The sequence below is a fragment of the Corythoichthys intestinalis genome, chromosome 16 (genome assembly GCF_030265065.1).
Source record: "Corythoichthys intestinalis isolate RoL2023-P3 chromosome 16, ASM3026506v1, whole genome shotgun sequence".
NCBI lineage: Eukaryota > Metazoa > Chordata > Actinopteri > Syngnathiformes > Syngnathidae > Corythoichthys > Corythoichthys intestinalis.
Genome location: NC_080410.1, coordinates 25127074 through 25152162, shown reverse-complemented (window position 1 = coordinate 25152162; position 25089 = coordinate 25127074). Strand labels below are relative to the sequence as shown.

Sequence of the window (25089 nt, the reverse complement as noted above, 5' to 3'; positions counted from 1 at the left end):
CACCCATGCTTCGGATTGAAGCGTACCGATTTCGTATGATGAAGGCATTTGGCACAATTTTTTTATTTCCCCCAAAAAACTGGATGTACGAATGCGCAAAACTCAGGTGAAAAGAATTCTGTGAAAATTGCATCGTATGACAGCTAGAGCATAAAAAAAAACAAAAAAAAAAACCATTATTTTATACACCTATATTATACTGCACTTATCTTTCTGGGTTCATTGACAGGAAAATTCCTTGACACAAACATAGTGAGCTAAAATTACCATTTCCATATTTTGTTCTTGATTGCCATGGAACAGAAGAGAGCAATTTATTCATTTGCCACTTCAAAACATGACACTGTCACCTTCAAATGCATTCATTTTCAAATAAGTAGGGATGCACATTGGCTGAGAAGGTAAAAAAGAAACCCAGAAATAGAAGGCACTCTGTGTTGTGTAAATGGTTTAAAAGAAGCTTTGGATTTTTTTTTTTTTTTTTTTTTTGATGGATCAGTCAAAAAAGATTTCACACATCCAGAGCCACACGCACATATGACCCACATACAGTTTTCAGTATTTCATTATTAATGACTCAAACTACTGATTAGTCTGTTAGTTTTGGTTAATTTGGAACATTTTGACATGCTTTCTTGTATTGTGCTGCAGATGAAAAAGGTGGAGGAAGACCTTCAGCACTCCAGGTGCCTGCGTGAAAATCAATCCAAGGAGTTCTCGCTGCAGCTCGACGCCCTCAGACAAAAATATGAGCAACAGGTCGGTGTTTACTTATTTTTACTCCACATTTTGCCGCGTTCTGTGGCAGTTGGGAAGTGTTTCCTCTCGCCGATCCAGCCGCGGTGATTGACATCCAAGTGGAATCATCTTATTCGTCCATGCGATTGCCATCAGATTAATTCTTTGTGATAAAGGACACGCTTTTGATTAAGCTTCTATCGCATCTGAATAACTTCGGCTGCCGCCAAACTAAGAGTGGAGACTTAAGGTAATCTGCGTCGCATATGTGCTGTGACCTTATCGTTGCATCTGTCCTCTCCTATTAGAGGTCGAGAAAGCGTTTTCGCAAGCCATTTAAATCTCACTCGCTGATAGGATGACATCTTTTACCAAGTACTGGATTCAATTAAACTCCAGATTTGGGTATTAACTGTGGAGGCCACGCAATAAGCAATTATTCTTTGGAAACACATCTCTTCTTGAGTGCGGCTTCGTTCTGCGTTTAGATAAATAATAAACCTGAACACTGGACTTGTTGTCTTATATGTTACCCAGTAGACTGCAAAAATAAAGACTGAATGTTTAAAAGTTTGATCACAAGGTTTGCCAAATGAAGGACTTCACTGTGTTTAAAAATGACATGTAATCCTCCAATTGGGCTTGTAAAGGTCTTCAAAATCCCACGTAATTTTCCGATACGCTGAGCAAAATAAATTGTGTCGCTGTAATTTGCTTAAATTTTAGTATCTGATGAATGTTCTTTATTCTTTGTGTTTCAATTAATCAAATCTAAGAAAAAATAGTTTTAAAAGATGTTTTGTTTTTCCCATCAGAGGCCATTTCAGTTTTTATAAAGTCATCCAAGGATAAAAAAAAAAAAAAAATACAACAATTGTTCTGAAACCATTTAAATGAGCTGTTGTTTCGCTGCCCCGCTTCCAAATACACCAAATTACATTTTAAAAAAAAAATTTTTTTTTTTTTTTTTTTGTTCCTGGCTTGAAATTTGAAACAAACTAAATGAAAAAGTGCCACGAAAAGGTAAAAATTAGGTTTTGCCAAAATTTGAGGCTATATTCTAAATTTCTGATTTTACGTCGTAGTTATACAGAAAATATTTATTAGATGTCATTTCTTTGTGTTTCAGGTCAAACTAAGTCTATAAAATGAGGAAAATTTTCATATACAGTGGTATGAAGAAGTATCTGAACCTTTTCAAATTTCTCACAAATCTGCTTAAAATCACCATCAAATGTGATCTGATCTTCATCAAAGTCACACAGATGAAAAAACAGTGTCTGCCTTAACTAAAACCACCCAAAAATTTATAGGTTTTCATATTTTATTGAGGATAGTATGCAAACAATGACAGAAGGGGGAAATTAAGTAAGCAAACCATCACATTCAAAATTTTGTGCCCCCACCCCCCCAGCAATAACTTCAACTAGACACTTCCTGTAGCTGCAGATCAGTCTGGCACATCGATCAGGACTAATCTTGGACCATTCTTCTCTACAAAACTGCTGTAGATCATTCCTGGAATGTCTGGCATGAATCGCTGTCTTTAGGTCATGCCACAGCATCTCAATCTGGTTCAAGTCCAGACTTTGACATGGCCACTCCAGAACGTGTATTCTGAAATCATTCTGAAATTGATTTACTTCTGTGTTTTGGATCAGTCCTGTTGCAGCATCCATCCTCTTTTTAGCTTCAACTCTCTGACAAATGGCCTCAGGTTTTCCTGCAAAACATCCTGATAAACTTTTGAATTCATTCTTCCATTAATGATTGCAAGTTGTCCAGGCCCTAGGGTAGCAAAACAGACCTAGATTATGATGCTCCCTCCACCACGCTTCACAATGGGGATGAGGTGTTGATGTTGGTGAGTTGTTCCATTTTTCCTCCACACATGAAGTTGTGTGTTACTCCCAAACCAACTTTGGTTTCATCAGTCCACAAAATATTTTGCCAAAACTTCTGTGCAGTGTCCAAGTGCCTTTTGGCGAACATTAAACGAGCAACATTTTTTTTTTTTTTGACAGCATTGGCTTCCTCCGTGGAGTCCTCCCATGAACACCTTTCTTGCCCATAGTTTTACATGTTGTTGATGTGTGTACAGGGATATTGGACTGTGCCAGTGATTTCTGTAAGTCTTTAGAAACACTCTAGGGTTCTTTTTTACCTCTCTGAGTATTCTGCGCTGAACTCTTGGCGTCATCTTTGGTGGACGGCCACTCCTTAGGAGAGAAGCAACAGTGCCAAACTCTCTCCATTTGTAGACGATTTCTCTGACTGTGACATGGTTTTGTATCCTTTCCCAGCTTTATACAAATCAACAATCCCTGATCGCAGGTCTTCAGACAGCTCTTTTGACTTAGCCATGGTGCACATCAGACAATGCTTCTCATCAAGACAATTCTTACCAGTTGTGTGTTTTGTAGCAGGCAGGGCAGCTTTAAACCACTCAGCAGTGATTGGGCACACACCTGACTTATATTGTTTGGTAAAAATAGGTTTCAGTTCCCCCCCCCCCCGTCATTGTATGTTATCCTCATTAAAATAGGAAAACCTAAATGTTTGTGTGGTTTTAGTTAGGGCTGTCAAAATTATCGTGTTAACGGGTGGGAATTATTTTTTTAAATTAATCACGTTAAGATATTTGACGCAATTAACGCACATGCCCCGCTCAAACAGATTAAAATGACAGCACAGTGCAATGCCAACTTGTTACTTGTGTTTTTTGGAGTTTTGTCGCACTCTGCTGGCGCTTGGGTGCGACTGATTTTATGGGCTTAAGCACCCATGAGCATTGTGTAATTATTGACATCAACAATGGCGGGCTACTAGTTTATTTTTTGATTGAAAATTTTACAAATTTTATTAAAACGAAAACATTAAGAGGGGTTTTAATATAAAATTTCTATAACTTATACTAACATTTATCTTTTAAGAACTACCAGTCTTTCTATCCATGGATCGCTTTAACAGAATGTTAATAATGTTAATGCCATCTTGTTGATTTATTGTTATAATTGACATATACAGTACTTATGTACCGTATGTTGAATGTATATATCCATCTTGTGTCTTATCTTTCCATTCCAACAATAATTTACAGAAAAATATGGCATATTATAGATATCATATTTTATAGATGGTTTGAATTGCGATTAATTAATTTTTAAGCTGTAATTAACTTGATTAAAAATTTTAATCGTTTGACAGCCGTAGTTTTAGTTAAAGCAGACACTGTTTTAACATCTGTGTGATTTTGGCAAAGATCAGATCACATTTAATGGTGATTTTATGCAGAAATGTGAGAAAACCCAAAAGGTTCAGATACTTTGTTGTACCACTGTATACAGTATATAAAAGCATTAAAAAGCGCAACAGTAAAAGTGGAAAATAGAATTTCAAAGTCGTGACCACAAACCCATACTTTTTGGGAAACAAAAGTTTTTATACATCATTGCGATGAAAGAAACTAGGAAATTACACTCTCTACCTGGGAACAAAATATGTCTTACATGGTGTTGTAGGAACAGTTGCATCTTTCATTGTAGGTTTCGAAACAGAATGACCACAGCATGCAGCTGTAATGGGTGTAACATTGGTATTTACCATCCGTATCCACATTCATAAGCGGCACAAACTCTCATTTACAATCCAGATTACTTTGTCTTGCGTGTAAATCGCTGCTGATTGAGGGTGAGAACATTCATTATATCCTTGAACACGTAGGTGGATAATTTCATACAACCAACCATCAAATAGATTGCTTTTATTTATAGACTGAAGCATTCACACCACTTTCCCATTGAATTAATTGTATAGTTTTATCACTGCTTTAAATGTCAACTTCACACTTCAAAAAAAACAGGAATTTTTAATCACGTCTCATGTGGAAAAGGTACGCAATCAAAGTGGGAATTGTGGGAAATATGGGGGTGCAGTTGACAGTAGGCTACAAAAGGTTAGCAGCACATCAGGAAGCCTTTTGTCTTAAAGATAAAAAAACAGAAAGAGATGAAGGGCCTGTCTATGTGACGATGAAGGGATGAATGCTTGCGACAGTTTCACTGATTAAAGGGAAAGTAGGAAACATACACACCATATGTAGATTATTCATGGGACGCTGTCATCTGTGTTGTCGGAATCAATACTTATTTGAAATTCAAAGAGCAGTATTAGCAAGCCAGCCTTCATAAAATTGTAACATTCACATTTTCAGACTACATCCTGAGAGGTGTTCATTTAACAAAACAGTGGTGCCTTCAGAAACCAATGTACGACTTCTGTCTTCTGGATACCAAACTCTATGGTGGCAGTCAACTCATTTCACAAAAGGGATGCCAAAAACGATTACTTTATAGTCGACTGTTGGACAAATAATCAGTTCATATACTGGTCCTTCTCAAAAAATAAGCATATTGTGATAAAGGTCATTATTTTCTGTAATGTACTGATAAACATTAGACTTTCATATATTTTAGATTCATTACACACAACTGAGGTAGTTCAAGCCTTTTATTGTTTTAATATTGTTGATTTTGGCAAAAAAGTCAAGAAAAAACAAAAATCCCTATCTTAAAAAATTAGCATATCATGAAAAGGTACTCTAAAGAAACGACTAACCTAATCATCTGAATCAGCGAATTAACTCAAAACCCCTGCAAAAGATTCCTGAGGCTCTTAAAAGCTCCCAGCCTAGTTCATTACTCAAAACCACAATCATGGGCAAGACTGCCGACCTGACTGCTGTCCAGAAGGCCATCATTGACACCCTCATGCAAGAGGCTAAGACACAGAAACAAATTTCTGAGCAAATAGCCTGTTCCCAGAGTGCTGTATCAAGGCACCTCAGTGGGAAGTCTGTGGGAAGGGAAAAGTGTGGCAGGAAACGCTGCACAACCAGAAGAGGTGACCGCAGCCTGAGAAAGATTGTGGAGAAGGGCCGATTCCAGACCTTGGGGGACCTTCAGAAACAGTGGACTGAGTCTGGAGTAGAAACATCCAGAGCCACTTTGCACAGGCGTGTGCTAGAAATGGGCTACAGGGGCCACATTCCCAAAGTCAAGCCACTTTTAAACCTGAAACAGTGGCAGAAGTGCCTGACCTGGGCTGCAGAGAAGCAGCACTGGACTGTTGCTCAGTGGTCCAAAGTACTTTTTTCAGATGAAAGCAAATTTTGCATGTCATTCGGAAATCAAGGTGCCAGAGTTTGGAGGAAGACTGGGGAGAAGGAAATGCCAAAATGCCTAAAGTCCAGTGTCGAGTACCCACAGTCAGTGATGGTCTGGGGTGCCATGTCAGCTGCTGGTGTTGGTCTACTGTGTTTTATCAAGGGCAGGGTCAATGCAGCTAGCTGTCAGGAGATTTTGGAGCACTTCATGCTCCCATATGCTGAAAAGCTTTATGGAGATGAAGATTTCATTTTTCAGCACGACCTGGCACCTGCTCACAGTGCCAAAACCACTAGTAAATGGTTTACTGACCATGGCATTACTGTGCTCAATTTGCCTGCCAACTCTCCTGACCTGAACCCCGTAGAGAACCTGTGGGATATTGTGAAGAGGAAGTTGAGAGACACCAGACCCAACACTGTGGATGAAGCATCCTGGGCCTCCATTACACCTCAGCAGTGCCACAGGCTGGTTGCCTCCATGCCACTCCGCATTGAAGCAGTCATTTCTGCAAAAGGATTCCTGACCGAGTATTGAGTGCATAGCTGATATAATGAATTAAAGGTTGACTTTTTTGTATTAAAAAAACAAATTTTGTATTGTTCGGATGAAATATCCTAATTTTTTTGAGACAGGGATTTTTGTTTTTTCTTGACTTTTTTGCCAAAATCATCAATATTAAAACAATAAAAGGCTTGAACTCCTTCAGATGTGTGCTATGAATCTAAAATATATGAAAATCTAATGTTTATCAGTACGTTACAGAAAATAATGACCTTTATCACAATATGCAAATTTTTTGAGAAGGACTAGTGTTAATCAAGTTATTTACAGTTGTATTACGCATTGTTTATCTATTTAGCTGTAAATTTACATATTACCGTAATTTCCCGAATATAAGGCGCACCCGTGTGTAACGCGCACCCCAAATTTACTTGTAAAATCTAGGGGAAATTATTGTACCCGTGTATAATGCGCACCCTAATTTTAGCACCAATGAATAGAAGAATACAAGAAAACAGAGCTTGTGTACAGATACGGAAATGTCATTTTACTGACTGGTGAAACACAGCACAAGCATAGCACATTGGTAGTTCAAAACATTACCAAAAACTGACAATCTGTACGGTAATATGATTTGACAACTTCTCCAACTTACCAAAATCCAGGAGAAAACAAAACAGATGAGGCTGCTGTATAACTTGCCCGTTTCATCATGATGAATAAATGTTTCTTCCATGGATAGATACGGTAAAATAAAAGTGAGGCTAGAAGTCGAAAAACCGAAAGCGCGCATCGCTGTGGACTTAAAAGAGGAACTTTTGTTATTTGGGTTTGAGTTTCCCGAGGGACACAGAAAGTCTGTGATGTGTTACATTTGTTACGGTACGAGTTGCGGAGCTGCAATAAACGTTGACTCAAATGAGTTCAAGAAACTAAATTCTGTGCTTTATGAAGAGAGAAAAAAGCAGAATTTGACATAGACGAAATCATTCGACCAATCAGAGTGAAGTATTACCGTGTAACAAGTTATAACAGAATTCACCGGCGGAACGTATGTTGGCACGTTGTATAGTTCCCGGGGGGAGGTATTTTGTTGAGGGAACAGCCGGAAAGATAGTTTTATTCCGCGGGTTGCATGTGAGACAGACATTGCTACCGTATTTTGTTGCAGCCTAAATGTCAATAAAGCAACACGGATTAGCGCCGTTGCTTGATACTCCGTCTCCGATTCCTTCCCTAGCTCACCACGACTGAAACAAAATGGTGACGTCACGTACCGTAATGGTCTGCAACGGATCGCCGCATACGTTTCTTCAACACAACATGGCCGTGTCAATTAAAAAAAAATCGGTCTTTATATATATATATATGGTTATTTTTTTCTCCATCCCTGTACCCGTTTATAATGCGCAAGATGATTTTGGGGGGGAAAAGTGTGCGTTATATTCGGGAAATTACGGTACCTTTTCGTCTGGAAAATTGGAACCTGAAAAATAGAGAGGACAAGCAGTTGGTTGCCCTTGTGCTACTGGCTCGCTATGCAAATGAGTGTCCTCAGGCGTTTATGCAGATCCATGTGAGTGGAGATTGTCAGTCATGGAACGCAAAGTAACAAAAACACCCTTTTTTTCCCCTCCAGTCTAAACCTACCCTTAGTTTACGCCAGACAGTCGCACCCGTGTGCAAGCATATTCACCCTCATGAGATGTATCAGGATAATTATTTTGGAACGCCGCAAAGAATATTCTTCAAGCGCAACCTCAGCGAGCCTTTGAAACAAGAACTTTCTATGAAATAATTGTTTTGTGCCGCACCCACACGGTCTGCTGCACGTCATGGTGACGTGGCGGGGCACTGCCTCTTGACCCCAGTGCAACGTGGTGCGGTTTGATGGTGGAGTAGGAATTTAGGTTGACCTTTGCAGTAAAGGGAAGCAGTTGTCTGGCCCCCAATTTTTCTGGCTATAATTCGAACACTTTGATCTGAGCACTCGGCGCCACTTCGTGGTCATCGGTAGTCAAGTCGCTACAGTGAGAGTGCTCTTGCTCTCCTCTCACGGTCACCCCAAAGACTCCTGCTGAGAACAGACAGGGCATCTGGTTTATTGTCCTCCCCACCCTCGCTCTTGCCAAACATTTCATATTCCACCCGCTGAGCTCTGGAAGAAGCCCATTATTACCTCACTGTCCTACGCACACATACATGTCAAGGCAGCCTGACAGGAGTCGTGCTGTGCGCTAACACCCCAAACTGCTCTGCATCTCTGGCACCAAGCTGTGTCATAACCTACTCTGCCTTCCTCTGAAGCGTCACGTCGGCTCCTTTAAGAATCGCAGAATCCTCCGCTGCGCTGCATGCTGGTACCGTGTGATGTCACAGCCGGGCGTCTCGCTGGGTCGGCTCACTGTCATCTCCTGTCCGTCTTTTTTCCTCTGCTTTTCCTTACAATGGATCATTCTCGACACTCTCTTCATCCTGGTTTCACCTCTGATCCCTTCTTTACTGCGAATTCTTATTGGTTCAGGACACTTAACAGGCGCATACAGTAAGCCAAGGATGTCCTGCACCAATTTCTGCTTCCGCATGTCCTGCTGAGGAGTTGTCAAAGAATTTGCCTGGTTATGTATCAGTCTGTCAGTCTGCATTCTGACCGTGGATTTGATTTCTATCTATTGTGTGTTTAAGAAGGAAGCGCTAATTTGTCCGGAATGTCTGATTAACCGTGGCGGCATTGCGAGTGACAGCGTGTGGTAGACTTTGCCACTTCGCAAACAGTTTTGCTATACTCTCAAGGCGCTCTTAAACATTTTCTGACAGCGTTTGCCACATTGGTAACTGATCCCAGGGGATTAAATAACTTTTATCCGACTATAATTCTGTCCAAAAGCCTTTTCAGAAGAAAAGTAACAAAGCACCCCAGAAAGCTGTAGTGTGGATTCTTGGCCACTAAAATAAGGTGTCCATTGTGGCCTTCTTCTCAAGAGCAAGGACGGAATCCGGCTTCCTGTTGATAGCCGCGCATTCATCACCTGCTTTGAAAAGCATGGAAGGTCTGAAGAAAGGTTTAGGGATAGACCAGGCACAGAGCCGCCGGATCTCTGTTCCTCCGGCGAGCCAGGTAGGGTGCCGTCAAACACAATGTGCCGGGGGGATTAGCTTCAAAGCAGAGAGGCAAATAGGCCCCCGGCCCCTCGCTGTCTTTCCAAGGCTCCGGCTGCGGCTGCTCGGCAAGCCGGCGCGGGGGTTACCGGTCCCCTCGGACACCAGTCCCACTACGGGGGGCACTGGAAACAGAGCTGAGCCTGGGAAAGGCTCAGTGACTGCTGGCAAGACTCACCTCCCAGCAGGTGACTTCACTCTCAGCTGTGATGGGATACAAACTTGAGCTTGAGCTGCCAGCATGATTAATCTCCGAGAAATGGTGGCTTTGCATCCCATAAGAAGAAGCGAATTGTTTTAGCGTCTTTTATAGAAGCTACTGTACGCTACTTTCCTGGTCACGCTATGTCAGGGTGAAACGACGGTAGAAATCTGGATTGACCCAACATTTCAGCAACGGCCAAGTCTTCCGTTATCTCGTTCAAGTTTCTGCCGTCTCCTTGTGTCTTTCCAAATACCATTTCAAATGGTCGTAAGCCGATTTTCACATGCTGTCAGACGCTTAGCATGGGGCACTGGGTTGTCGCTACAGCCAGATGGCTAACCCCTGCCAGTTTCCATACACAGCCCACGCTAGATACTCTTTTATATGCCGATCACAGAAGAAGGCGAGGGGGGGGACAGATTGGAAGGGAGACGAATGGCACGTTTAGGGCCGGGCTACACGGGCGGGCGAGGTGAGAGGGCGGAGGGAGCCTGCCAGATGTAAACACGCTACCTCATGACCACAACGCCAAGATGCGAAGGGAAACTTTTTGAGGTGGTCCGACCGAGTGGACCGAAATCTCTTGTGCCAGCGTCCCTTCGAAGGGTCGCGATCTACGGATTGACGGACAGACGGATGGACAAGTTGTCATGACGACAGGGTTTGCCGAGTGTGTGTTGGCTGATGAAGTCTTTCTTTGCCCGCTTGTCCAATCAGATGGCTGAGGAGCGCGTGCAGCACGAACAGGAGAGGACGCGCCTGCAACAGCAGCATTGCGCCGAAAAGGACAGCCTTGTCCAGGAGCGCCAGCGGGAGGTGAGCAGCCTGGAGAGCCAGGCCAGGGCCGCCCTGCAGACGCACCAGCAACACACCCAGGAGTGGAGGAAGCGTGATGGCCAGGTAGGGGGTCTCCACTGATCCATGTTCGCACGCACACACGCTGACCCGCCCGCTCTCCTGTGGACGACTGTTTCGTATGATCCCCGTTTTCCTGCCGATTCAAAAGCACAGCGGGTTACGAGACTTGGTATTGATATTCTGGCGAAGAAATTTTCAATCAGATGTTTGAAACCGTTGGAGTAAAGAAATTGCGAATTAACGATGCAGAAGAACAATTTTTAATTGAGACAGAAACTGACGGAAATCAGTCGACCTGAACTTTCGATTATATTGATTTGTTTTTAAAAACGACTTTTTCGCTGCCATTTTGTGGTTGTGTTTGCACTAATTTGGAAAGTACTGGTAGTTAGATCTTGGAAAACAAATCTTTTCCCTTAAGCGCTGACGAAACTGTATTTTTCTCTTTGTGAACCAACTGGTCAAGCGTCTTTATAATTTCTTACTACTGTTGGACTGTCGCAATGCTGTATGCATTTGGGACTTTGTTAATCAACTGCAACAGTGATATATGGATTTTTATTCGAATGCACATTTGAAGGGCCAAACTAGCTGCAGAGCTTCCTCCTATCACGCCCTCGGTCTTCTTTGCCTTCTCTTCAGTTCAGGCTAGCTTTACGCTATGTGGAAAGCCATTTGGTGAACCTGCACGCAGTTGAAGATAATAGAGCTTTCAGTTTTTTGTAGTTTATGCACTGTAAGACGGGAAAAAAAGAGGTTCAACCAGGTGTTGTTTCATGTGCCGATGATACTTGATACATTCAGTTTAATTCAGCGAAAGCCATGAACCTTTTTTGTTTCGGTTATTCACGACCATTTGCAGAGCAAAATTACGACAAAATGTTATCGCTCTCTTTTACTTGATATGTCTTGGAAATTTTTGCATAGTGACATTATGGTTTTAAATGTTTGAATGTAGGAATATTCACATCTCGTCTGGTTTCACTGCATGAACTTTGTTTTCCATCCCCTCCCTTGTAGTGTCCTTTTGTTGATTGTATTTTTATCAAATATCTCCCCCATTATGTATGTCGTCTTTGCCACATTTCAGCAATGTAATGACAAAATGTCATAGTTTTGTTGTCGGGATTTTAGAAGACAAAGCGAACTTTCTGTCGTTTTACCTTGCCAAAATTTCAAATTTAGCGATCAGGTGCCTACCATATATTGGGCGTGTAAGTAGCTGAGCTCCTTGATATTCATATAGGCCTTGCGCGAATAAAGGACAGGATTGTGAGAGAAACTCTTCTCTGACTTCATCTTATGATGCTGCTATTAAAGGATCTGATGATTCAAGTGGCAACATTTATAAAAGACAAGACAAGACAACATTTAACCAGGTTACTTTTAGATTCACCCTGAGAGAAACCTTAAAATTGCCACATGATAGCAAAATGTCTAAAATACCTCTTTTAAAAAAAAAAAAAGGAGTGAACACAAACAGCTTCATTTTCAATGCACACAGCAATTATAGCAGTATGGTTTTTGCAAATATCCCCCGAGTATGTCACATTAGTGCCTCGCTCTCGTGGCAGTGCATTCCAATTATAATCAAATGAAGCTGCCGCATCGGATCATTGGGTCCTATTCTTTTTTTTTACTGCTCCGCTGGTATGTGTAACTAATATGCACATTAGACAATTTAAACATATGTGCGCCAGAGGCAATGTGATGTGATGTGGCAAGTGGATCTTTTACATCATGTGTCTAGCTATCCATGCTATTCGCGAGATCCAATGCGTGTCAGTTGAGCACAGAATTATGGATATCCTTGGTTACACGAACGTTTTTGTATTGTTTTGTTTTGTTGTATGTTAAGACTCAGAATGTTTTTACATTTTGAGGGACCGCAATCCATCACACACCAATGGATTTGTTAGGAAACTCTTTTTTACATTAAACAGTCAGTATATTATAAAGCTGCACTTTCAATTATTTAAAATAAATTTGATGTTCCAAAAATCAGTACACACTAAAGTTTAGCCCACATTTGAATAGTTTTGTACCCTACTACTGCTGGTGTGTTGCTCTTTAGCGCTTATTTAGCTCAAGTAGCATAATCAGTTGCTTCAAGACATGATTAATTAGTTATCATGCCAATCTTTTATTTCTAAACGTAAGAGCAAGAAAAGTCTCCATGGTAACAGCGTCAACAGGAATATTTAGGAATTTACATGTAAATCTCTTGACAACCCTGCACTCCCATTATATTATACTGCACTTCCCAACTAATCATGCAAACCACTGCCACAAGCAAGAGAAAAAGACAACTCCGGCATCATTATCTGTGTCCTGTGGGGAAAAAGGAGAGGAACAGGTGGCACAGAGAAGCCGGAAAAAGAAGCATCAAATGTCAGTCGTGCATTGTGAGGATAACTGAGTCCTTCTTATCTTCATAAATAGCATTCTTGACACTCCTCTATGAGGTGCCAATAATGACTAAAGAAGTCCACTAGGAAGTCACACTGGGACACATTCCAGTCATTTGTGAGCTTCGACCCCCGTGTGGCTGCGAAATGCTATGGCAAGCTCTCTAACAGAAATTTTCCTTAAGCGAGTCCATGGACCGTACAGTGAAGGCAGTCCAAGATTACTGGATTGGGGAACATGTGTAATCATAGTTACAACGCAACATTAAGGAAAAAATTAGCTTTAAATCATGATGGCGTTCAAATAGCATGTAGGTACAAGCAATAATCCGAAATTAACTCAGTGAGTGAATGAACAGCCTTGCCAAATTTAATTGTCTAAAATTTTAACAAGTACCGTAATTTTCGGACTATAAACCACTATTTTTTTTTCCTTCATTTTGAATCCTCTGGCTTATAGTCCACTGCGGCTTATTTTTTTATTTATTTGGGTTAATAGGTACAGTGGGGCAAATAAGTATTTAGTCAACCACTAATTGTGCAAGTTCTCCCACTTGAAAATATTTGAATTACCTGTTATTGTCAACATGGGTAAACCTCAACCATGAGAGACAGAATGTGGAAAAAAACACTCAGAAAATCACATTGTTTGATTTTTGAAGAATTTACTTGGAAATCATGGAGGAAAATAAGTATTTGGTCAGTACCAAAAGTTCATCTCAATACTTTGTTTTGTACCCTTTGTTGGCAATAACGGAGGCCAAACATTTTCTGTAACTCTTCACAAGCTTTTTACTAGGCATGTGCCGGTTACCGGTTTCACGGTTTACCGCGGTGTGAAAACGTTGCGGTTTCAAAACCACTAAAATTTTCCGTCAGACCGTAGTACGGTATTCGCCATTTTTCATGTGTCAAAAATGCAGCCAGAAGTGGCGTGGCGCGGCAGCGCTCACCCCCTCCCATTTGTTTCTGTGTGTGAAAGTGACGCTATCGGCTAAACAGCAAGCAAACCCAAAAACAAATACTCCAATCATAAGTCGTTCTTTTCTTCAATTTATTCAGCTCTCAAATCGTGGTAAGTGTAATATACAACATAAATACATTTAAAACGTTGTACAATTGTATTTTTCAATGTTTGAGACGTGAGTAGCTTCAACAGATTAGCACCATGGAAAAGTTCGCTAAAAACAAAACACACATTTTCCTTTCAAATTCGATATACGCACTAACTAAAAGCTTACAAAGATGAATGTTAGCCTAGGCTTAGCTGGAAGAGCAACTTCGTCGAGTGTTACAGTCGCAGAGTGAGAAAACAAGCTTGATTTGCTTGAATGAAGGGGGGGGGAAGGCATAGCATCAAAGATCGTTAATTGACGAAAGATGATCTTGCCCTAAGCACAAATCCACATTTGTTAGCTCAAGAAGAGGTCTCACTCCCAATGTTTTTTTTTTTTAGATGAAACCTTTCCACAACAATATTTACATTTCAACTAACTTTTACATTTTTAACTAACTTATACTAACTTGTACATTTTTAACTAACTTATTAACTTATGAATTCTTTATGTTCTTTTTAACAAAGGCAAATGCATGCATCAAAGGCATGACCAGATTTGACACAGTGGCTGAAAATGGCAAAACTTCACTTGAGCTTTTCCACCCTCAAAAAAAAAAAAAAAAAAAAAAAGTCATGCAGTATACATTTTTAAAATTTTTATTCAGAAGTGTTTTTACTTTTTTACAGAAATTATTTTGTTCTTGCTCTAATCTTAAGCAACTTGAGCTGTGGCTGTGGGTATAGTCTATTAGTTATATTTTAATTTTATTTAAAATGTTTTTTTTTTTTTTTATTGGTAATGTATTTATTTTAACAATATATTCATGTTCCAATTTGCAACTATGTTCTGAAAAACAAAAAAAAATCCTGTTCAATGGAAAAAAGTTATTTTTTTTAACCCATACATCTCAAAATAACACATTTTGTAGCTATAGTTGCAATACCGCGATACCGTGAAACCGCGGCATTTTTGCTCACGGTTATCGTACTGTCAAAATCTAATACCGGCACATGCCTACTTTTTACACACTGTTGCTGGTATTTCGGCCCATTCCTCCATGCTGATCTCCTCTAGAGCAGTGATGTTTTGAGGCTGTCGTTGGGCAACACGGACTTTCAACTCCCTCCACAGATTTTCTATGGGGTTGAGATCTGGAGACTGGCTAGGCCACTCCAGGACCTTGAAATGCTTCTTACGATGCCACTCCTTTGTTGCCCTGGTTGTGTGTGTTGCTCCATTTTAACACTTTGACAGCGGTGTCGTAAGACTGTCATAATTATGACATGACAATATCATGGGCATCACTGAATGTTTATGACAGATGTCATTAAGTGTCGACTGGCAAATTATGTCACTGACTCCATTAATGTCCAGCTCGGATCTTTTGCATCCATTCAAAAGTGAGATAATTTGCCGAACGACACTAAATGGCATCTGTTATAAGCATTCATGAATGCTCATGACAGTGTCATATCAAAATTATGATTGTCTAATGACAATCTTATGGCGCCGCTGTCAAATAGTCTTACCAAATACCATAACAAGCAATTAATGAAACTACTAGAACAGTAACTGAAGAAATAATTCGCACACAACATGAATTTTAATTGTTATCCACATCTGTAGCGCTGCAATGCATGCTAGGAGGCATGTTGGACTATAACAGTGTTGACAGTAGGTGGCAGCAGAGGTTGACTGTCTCCCTCAAGGGAGCAGTGATGGCCAAATGAAGCTTCTTGAAGCAATGAAGCTTTGCAGCCAATTGGTTCTAAGCTTTATGGTGGTTCATTTGGTCTTATGACAGTCGGATGATGCCGCTGTCAAATAAAGTGTTACCGGTTAATATCTTTCAGTGTAAACATCCCATAAGACTTTGAGGACAGCTCCTATAGTCCAGTGCGGCTTATCTATGAAATGCCGTTTTCGTGTCAGAATTGGTGGGTGGCGGCTTTTTCGTCAAGTGCGCCTTATAGTCCGAAAATTAAAGTATATAAAAATGAAATCTACAGTCGCATTTGTCTCTGCCCCTCAAAAATGACAAGCATGCCCAATCAACAACCTGCTTAACTGTTAACCAGTACTTCTCCAACCTGGTGAAATCTGGCAACTTTCTTTATTCTAGACCAGTGGTTCTTAACCTTGCTTAAGGTATCGAACCCCACGAGTTTCACAAATGCATTCATCAAATCCTTCGGAATTTCATCATGAAGGCATTTTTTTAAAGCAGAAATGTGAAGTAATTTCTTCACATGCCAAATAGGGTCACAATTAAAGTAATTAAACATTGTCCAACAAATAAAGCATGAAAAAATTAATTTATATGTTGTATATTTGACAAAATAATCACGTTTCCAAAGTTCGAGCCTGAAAGGGGACGAACCCGGAAGTGATACGTCACACCGGGAACAGCGATGGCAGCTCCATACATACGGCCGCCATACGAAACCCTTCAAACAATGATTCAAACAGCGATATAAGCGACAGATCGAGCGCAAGGGAGGAGATCCAAGTTTTTGAAGAGTTGGAGGAAGAAGAGGAGGTTGGAATTTTATGTTGGACCTAACATGTATTAGCCAGACGCTAATCAGGATGCAAACGATGTGCCTAGACTACCTGACATGGAATGGATACAAAACCCATTAAGATTACAAGATTGGTAAGATATAGGCTGTTATTATTTTCATGATTTGAAGATGCAGGCATTTTCACATAATTTTATGTTTTTGTCTATCTGATGACATTGTTAAAAAAAATAATAATCAGACTTCATGTTCATTTTGGCAGATCCGGCAGCTCTCGTGCATATAAAATAATAATATAAAAACGTTGGGGGGAAAGAAGGGGATGAGTCGTTGATGGCTTTCTCCACTTTATTGTGGCAACAATAAGAAAACAAAATAATAGCGGACTGCCGCCACATTCAACCGCGAAGTTTTGCTACTCGCTGATCTCCTACTACTCCAGCGTCTCTTAAATGGATCGTGCACAGTGTCTTGTTATGAGCTTTTTGTTTACAAATGTATCGAGCACACGACATGCTGACACTTTTGTTTCTTTATTAACACATGGAGCTAACAGTACGAACACAGCTTGGGGCTCTCGGCAGGAAGTGGCGTCTAATGGCGTGAGGAAATGTAGTTTTTTTCACACAAGCGAACAGATTACAAAGCACTACTTCAGTGTTGTCCCGAGACTACATTTCCCATGATTCACTGCGTGACCTGCGCGCTCACTGATTCGCTGCCAGACATTAAAACCAACACGCTTGCTGTTGTCACCTGTCAGCGGCTCTTGTACGTAAAACACAAATTAGAAGGCTATCAAGCAATCACCGTGAAAAAAACGCCGAACCGTACAAATGCAATGCAATGCTTGAAGCATGCAGGTGGAAATACATAATACAAATACAAATAAATGTGCACAAACTGACCGGCGGTGTGTGTCTCTTACGGCAACGTGACCGTGAACTACCGCGACGCCGACCTGCTTATATGCACATCCACACCCCTTTCCCGATTGACAGTGGATTAACCCTTTCGGACAAGATCGTAGATGACGCACAATTTAAACACGCTTGACCTAGCGAACGCAACAACAACTATGATCGGGGATTTCCACGAGTTAACTTTCGGCTAACGTCGCTAGCTTATACTGTTCAATTCCACAACAGTAGGCAGCTATGCTTTGACAAAGTCATCAGTCATCTATCCTAAAATCACACTTACTTTTTGGCAAATCCTTGATCATAAGCAGACCGTTCTCACTCAAACGAAAAGTTGTATGAGTGGCCAAAGGATAGCAGGGCACGTAAATGGACATCTTTCGTTCGCACGAAGCGAATGAATTTCACGCCATCATCGAGTAGTGTTCTCTGCTGCAAACACTTCGAAGATGCCTGCTTCCTTAAACAAAACATCGTCACACACCGCCGTGGCATCTTACCAAGAAGCAATGCAACAAACAATACTGTTCTATGGCGGACTTTCCTCGCACTTCTAGGTGTGACGCCATTTCTGAAGATTGCCGAAGAAAAGCATTTTCGGAATTCAAAACCTAGCAAGCTAACATCTAAGTTAATTCCTGTTCAGATTTCTTCCAGATTTCAAATTTACTACAGATAAGTTTGCATTTTGCTGTTGATTTTCACATTGGTAAATGAAATTACTCGTTTCATTTCACACTGTTCCTTTTTTTGTTTTGATGTCTACATTCTCATTTGATTGTCGCATCTTTGCATCAGAGTCTGCGTAGGTCTGTTATACTTCCTCATACCAAGTGCCAGTCAGAGAGAGCTCGGCTTGGGGCAGTGGGACCGCTGCATGGGATTTCTACCCAGCTGCCCATCCCACCGCCCTTTGCCGGAGCTCTCCCGTGGAGTATAATGTGTGTGGTGTTAAAAAAGGTGCAGGAATGGCACAGCCATCCGTGAGGAGGTAACTGTGAGCACCCCCCCAACAGGTCCCATCCATCCCACAACCTTTGTGTGTAATGCACTACTGTCAGGGGGGAGCCGAGCCGGGACTGTATGGCCCCGTCCCAACTCTCCCCGGAGAAATGAATGAGTATGATGGTGCCAGGGTGAAAGATATTTACAGTGCAATATTTCCAGTGTAAATGTGTAATGTAAGCAAAAACAAATCACCATTTTTTTTTTTTTTTTTTAACAAAGTCTTTAACCCATTCCTTGCCACTGACTTTAATAGACATCCATTATAAAAGGGATTGGTTGTCCACATTAATGTCACTGAAACATGATCATCATTGGCCAAAACCAACATAGCGCTTCCATGTAAATGCAATTTTTCTCCTCCTTCTACTCCAGTCTTGTCTTGAATAATATCTTCTCTAAGTATTCACCATCTGGTCATCAAACAGCATCAAGTGCCAGTCTTCTGAGGCTTCTCCTTCGACTAAATAAGGATGCTGTCAATTTTTCAAAGCATTTCAATCGCAGGAACGCGGTTAAGCTGACAAAGACGCTGAAAACGAGCGTGATGAAGAGAAACGAGGCTCAAAGCTAGACTGATTTTCCAGTGTTTGTGTATTGTCATTGACTATCTGACTGCTCCCTCAGATCTCGGATTGCCAAGGTACTGATTTGCAGTAGTGGACAAGTGTCTCACTGAGCTTGCACGGCAGCGTTTGATCATCGCTTAAACGATCGCATGTCATCTCCACGTTATTGATTCTCATTTAGAAATCACTGTTTTAAAAATATCAACGGGTATGTGTGTACATCAAACCTTGAGTATGAGCCACGTGGATTCTGTTTGACTGACGACACTCTAACATTAATGAGAATACGAACTGAGTCCTAGATTTGCATATCAACTTGAGTTGCATATCTAATATTAAAGATTTTCATATAGTAGTCTAATTAATCTATTTAAAGCAGAGGACGGCGATATAAAGTCAATTCATTTGAATTGGGACAGCTGGAAGCACATGATCATGTTTCAGTGCCTTAATCCAAATGGATCGGACGTAGAGTGAGGAACAGAAGTATTTGCACCCCTTGTGATTTTGCAAGTTCACCCACTTACAAAATAGGTAGAGGTGTGAAATTTCAATCACAGATTCATTTTCACTTATAGAGACATAATCTGAAAAAAATCCGTAACTCAACATTGTATGATTTTTTAATAATTTATTTGTAATTTACCCGGGTTCATAAGTATTTGTACCCCTGAGAATCAGCAATAATTATGACACTCAAAGAGGTATCAGTCTACGTGAAAAAAGTCCACCTTTACCCAATGAGTAACCACCCACTCACCACCCGTTTGAGCTCATGATTGTCACTTCTGAACCCCACACTCCAACTGCTACCATGGGCAAGACCAGAGAGCTTTCAAAACACACCAGAGAAAAAAATTGTTGAGCTCCACAAAGCTGGAAAAGGCTATTGGTAAATGGTGTTATACTTACATAGCGCTTTTCCACCTTTCAAGGCGCTCAAAGCGCTTTACACTATCTCACTATTCACCTACTGGTGACGCAGCACCATGAGCAACATGGGGTTCAGTATCTTGCTCAAGGATACTTAGGCGAGTTCATCAGGGCGAAGAATCGAACCCACAACCTCTGGGTTGGGGGACAACTACTCTACCACTGAGCCACGCCACCCCATTTTGCACCCCTATTGGACAATTGGAAAGCAGCCTGGTGAGAATAAACCAACAGTTGCAGCAATTGTTAGAAAATGGAAAAGGCTAAACATGACTGATAATCTAACTCTGACTTGAGCTCCATGTAAAATCTCTCGTCGTGGGGCATCACTCTTGATGAGAAAAGTGAGGGCTCAGCGAAGAACTACATGACAGTAGCTGGTCAGTGACCTGAAGACAGCCTGAGAAATTTTTAGCCACAACCTCCTTCCCTCAGTCAGAGACATGAACATGAGTCGTGGCTGGATCTTCCAACATGACAATGATCCCAAGCAATGTCCTCTCTAAGCTGTGCGCGTGCGCAATCGCGCACTGTTTGCACAAATGATGCAGCGCACAAAATTCAACAGAAATGTATTGGAGTGTCACTAGGACTTCTTCGGCGCTGCGGCACGACACGCCTATTGGTGCGTTCCATACGCCAACGCGATACTCTTATTGGTACGTTCGATACGGCAACGCGAAGCTCCCATTGGTGGGTGACTACACCACGATTGTATAGAGTTGTGAGGTGCATGACCTGTGTGGGTGCGGAGAAAAATAAACAGTGAAAAGTGAGCTAGACTCCTTTGCAGATTAACGGAAGTAACATTCCACTGCGAATATTTGCAAGCGCTACAGTATTGATTAATATCTAATTTTAGAACTGATATAATCTAGTTAGACCAACAAAATTGTTGTCTGTACCATTTTGCAATGTAACGCAATGAGCAACAGGTGCCGATAATATGACATAGTTCACGTCACTTCCACTATGCAGCCCATACGTCCTTGCAGGTTAGCTAGCCAACAACAATGCAGCAGAGTTGAGATGCAAATGCTAACCCATTATCATGGCGAAAGGAATGGGCAGCGATACTACACTCATCAAGCCAACGTAAAAAGAAAATGGTTCTTTGAAGATGGAATGGCTATCAGAGTACAGTACAAAGTTCAAAGTTCAAAGTTTGCTTTATTGTCAATTCTACCACATGTGCAAGGACAGACAGAATTGAAATTGCGTGACTCTCTTATCTCAGTGGCAAGTTAAAAAAAAATGGAATAAAAGAAACGTACATGTGATGTTGCTCACAGTGGTCCTCAGTTTGCTCAGGGAGCTTGTGTGTCTGTTCAGACAGATGAAAAATTAGAGGGAACATTGATCCCAAGCACACAGCGAAGCTGACCAAGGAGTGGCTGCGTAAGCATATCAAGGTTCTGGAGTGGCCTAGCCAGTCTCCAGACCTCAATCCAATACAAAATATTTGGATGGAGCTGAAACTTCGTGTTTCTCAACGACAGCCCCGAAACCTGAAAGATCTAGATAAGATTTGTGTGGAGGAGTGGGCTGGAATCCCTGTTTCCATATGTGAAAACCTGGTGAAGAACTACAGAAAGTGTCTGACCTCTGTTTTGCAAACAAAGGCTTCTGCACTAATTAGCACTGATTTTCTCAGGGGTACTAATACTTTATGAACCTGAGTAAATTATTAAGAAATACAATTTGAGTTCCGGATTTTTTTCAGATTATGTCTATATAAGTGAAAAGGCATCTATGATTGAAATTTCACACCTCTACCAATTTTGTAAGTGGGTGAACTTGCAAAATAACAAGGGGTGCAAATTAGGGTTGGGGAATCTCTGGCATGAAGCCGATTCGATATGTATCTAGATACACAGGTTACGATTCAATTAAAAAAACGATACATTTTTAAGGTCGAGCGATTCGATACGATTCGATACAGTGTAAGAACGATACGGTTCAATAGAGTGAAAACGATATGATAGTAAATATTTGTTGTGTGTGTTTGTACAGTGTTTTAAACATATAAAAAGACCACATTTCTAATATAGCAAAATTAAACAACAAAATTTCATACCAACGTTATGTTTTATTTTTTTATGAAAAAAAAAAAAAAAGGCTTACTATATGACAGTCATTTTGTTGGATGGGATTGATAATAAAACTCCAGTGACAGACAACAATAAAGTGCAGTAATTTAATTATGTCAGGGATGAGTGGGCAGGCAGGTGTGTGTGGACCCAAACGCAGGAAACAAAAATGCAAGGCAGGAGGCAGATGGCGATGAACTCAAAAAACATTTTAATGATATCTAACAAAAACACAAAGTACAACCAAAACCACTGGGGATCAAAAGGGCAAGATTCAAACAAAACTTACTTAAATCGGAGGGACGGATACACGAGGGCTTGGAACGGACTTGACTTTGGCAGAGACGGACATAGACAATGACGCAACAAGGAGTGACAAGAAACTGGGACATTATATACGCAGACAAGGGGTAACGAGACGAGGAACAGCTGGGTAACACAGGTGGATGCAGATTGCAGGATACACTGGGAAAACACACAGGTGAGAGCAATGGGTAATCACAGGGACAAGTCACACAAGGAGAAACCAAACACAAAACCTAACAAATTAATGTATTTCCTGGTGTTTTTAACACAAGAGGTAAGTAATTTAAGTGCAAACTTTCAACGTAAACATCTTATAAACAAAAAATATTAATTAGCTCTAGAAAAAAAAAAGAATTAAACTTGCTAGTGTTATCATAAATAAATAATACATGCTTTATGACTGGTATAATTGGGGGAATAAAAACATGGCATTTTAGACAGACAGGTCAATAATCATTACTTTAACCTAATACACAGCAAAGTCAATCAGTCATGCCTGTGCTTCCTCATTTTTTATTCCTCATCACTGTCCATATGTTTTTTGAAGGGCAGATTTTTCTTGAGGAAGGTCAACTAATCCACATGTTCATGTTTAAGTAGACTGCGTTTCGTGGAAACAATATGCTGCCCTTTCCACCATTGTAGTGGGTTATTTTTCAGGGTCAAAAACTCATGCTCTCTGTACCGCTTCACACAAGCTCTGTCCCATGCGAACAGATCTGGCTGGCTTCATCACTTCAAAGTCCGACTTTTGTTTTCCTGGGTGCGTTGAAAAGCAATCGCTGCACGTCGCTGGCGTCGGTGATTACACTGTCCATTGTTTCAGCATGTTGCTTCGTTGCCACTACTAGTTTTGTTTTGGGCTGTGAAGAAAATGCTACGGAGCGTGCGTTACAGTGGTTTCCTTAGCTCTCGCGTTGTTATGACACGCCCGTGACGATCGGGAAATGACAGCGACTAGTAGCGGTTCTGCCGAAATGCATGAGAAGTTGAGGCAACCCCGACTGAGAGTAGTGCTTGTCCATATTATATCATGCGTGCGGTCTCGATCTAAGTGCGCTGTGTGGTGAATGACACAAGCACAGCATGTGGAGTAAAAGCTGAATTATTATCATATTGACAGGGGTGCACATACAGTGCTGCTCAAAAGTTTGTGAACCCCCTCAACATTTTGGAATTTTCTATTATTTCAACCTGATTTCCTAATCAATCAATTCAGTAGTTTTTTTTTTTGTTTTTTTAACAGTTGTGTTGTCGAGACTAAATTAAAAAGAGTTTTCATCAACTGATGTAGGTGCAAAATTTAACTGTTTGGTCACAACCAAAACCGCCATGTCTGGCGAAAAGTCAACACTGCATACCACCAAAAGAACCTTCTCCCAACAGTGAAGCATGGAGGTGGGAATGTCAAGATCTGGGCTTGCTTTTCATCCTCAGGACCTGGACAACTCCACATAGTCCAGGGAATCATGAATTCTGAGGAATATTGTCAAATCCTAGAACATAACCTGACGCCATCTGTTTTGAAGTTAAAGCTTGGCAGAAGGTGGATCATGCAACATGATAATGATCCAAAGCATTCCAGCAATACAACCAAGGAATGGCTGAAAAAGAAGAAGATTCGTGTTCTGGACTGGCCCAGTCAAAGTCCTGACCTAAATCCCATTGAAATGCTGTGGCGGGACCTGAAGCGAGCAGTTCATGCCAGACGCCCATAGAGCCTAGTTCGGGCCTAAAAAATCCAGCCCGACCCGACACGGCCCGCTGGTATTGAGGCCTGACCCGGCCCGAGCTCGATCACTTAACTAGATTTGCAGGCCCGAGCCCGAAAAACCCGATTTTTTTTTTTTTTTTTTTTGAGTGACGCGGAAAAAACGCAGCAGCAGCAATTTATTTTCATTTCTTCGAGTTGGCAGAAAAAAACGCAAGTTTTCTTAATGTTTAAATAATCTACATATTTTTTTGAGAATTATCAAAGCATTCACACAACGAAATAACGCTGGGAAAGTTTGTTAAACATATTTCTGAGTGTGTGGGATATTGTTCTCACATGAACGCGCCTCTCTGACAAGGAGAAGGAACAGGAGAGGGCGGCGCCTCGGCCGTGTAGCGGGAGGACAAGAAGAAAAAGCGGCCGGCGCCACGGCGTTCGTGCACACGCACAAGCAAAAGCGCAATACAGAGAGCATGCTCTCCATTTTATTTATTTATTTATTTATTTATTTTTTTTTTTTTTTTTTTTGAGTGACGCGGAAAAAACGCAGCAGCAGCAATTTATTTTCATTTCTTCGAGTTGGCAGAAAAAAACGCAAGTTTTCTTAATGTTTAAATAATCTACATATTTTTTTGAGAATTATCAAAGCATTCACACAACGAAATAACGCTGGGAAAGTTTGTTAAACATATTTCTGAGTGTGTGGGATATTGTTCTCACATGGACGCGCCTCTCTGACAAGGAGAAGGAACAGGAGAGGGCGGCGCCTCGGCCGTGCAGCGGGAGGACAAGAAGAAAAAGCGGCCGGCGCCACGGCGTTCGTGCACACGCACAAGCAAAAGCGCAATACAGAGAGCATGCTCTCCATTTTTTTTTTTTTTTTTTAAATAATTTATTAGTCCGGCATGGCAGCCGACCCGACCTGACCCGAACGT

The 25089-nt window shown here is 41.1% G+C and overlaps 1 protein-coding gene across 8 annotated transcripts in view; it reads left to right on the top strand.

Annotated features, from left to right (window-relative positions):
- The window catches only part of cep112 (centrosomal protein 112), a 295686-nt gene that overhangs the window by 113945 nt on the left and 156652 nt on the right, over positions 1-25089 (top strand). For all 8 annotated transcript variants that reach the window (XR_009060878.1, XM_057817528.1, XM_057817531.1 and 5 more), the window contains exons 18-19: positions 652-759; positions 10489-10671. Coding sequence is in view for 7 of the 8 variants with exons in the window: in XM_057817528.1 (XP_057673511.1) it covers positions 652-759; positions 10489-10671 (291 nt within the window). In the remaining variant the exon portion in view is untranslated. The remainder of the gene's footprint in view (positions 1-651; positions 760-10488; positions 10672-25089) is intronic.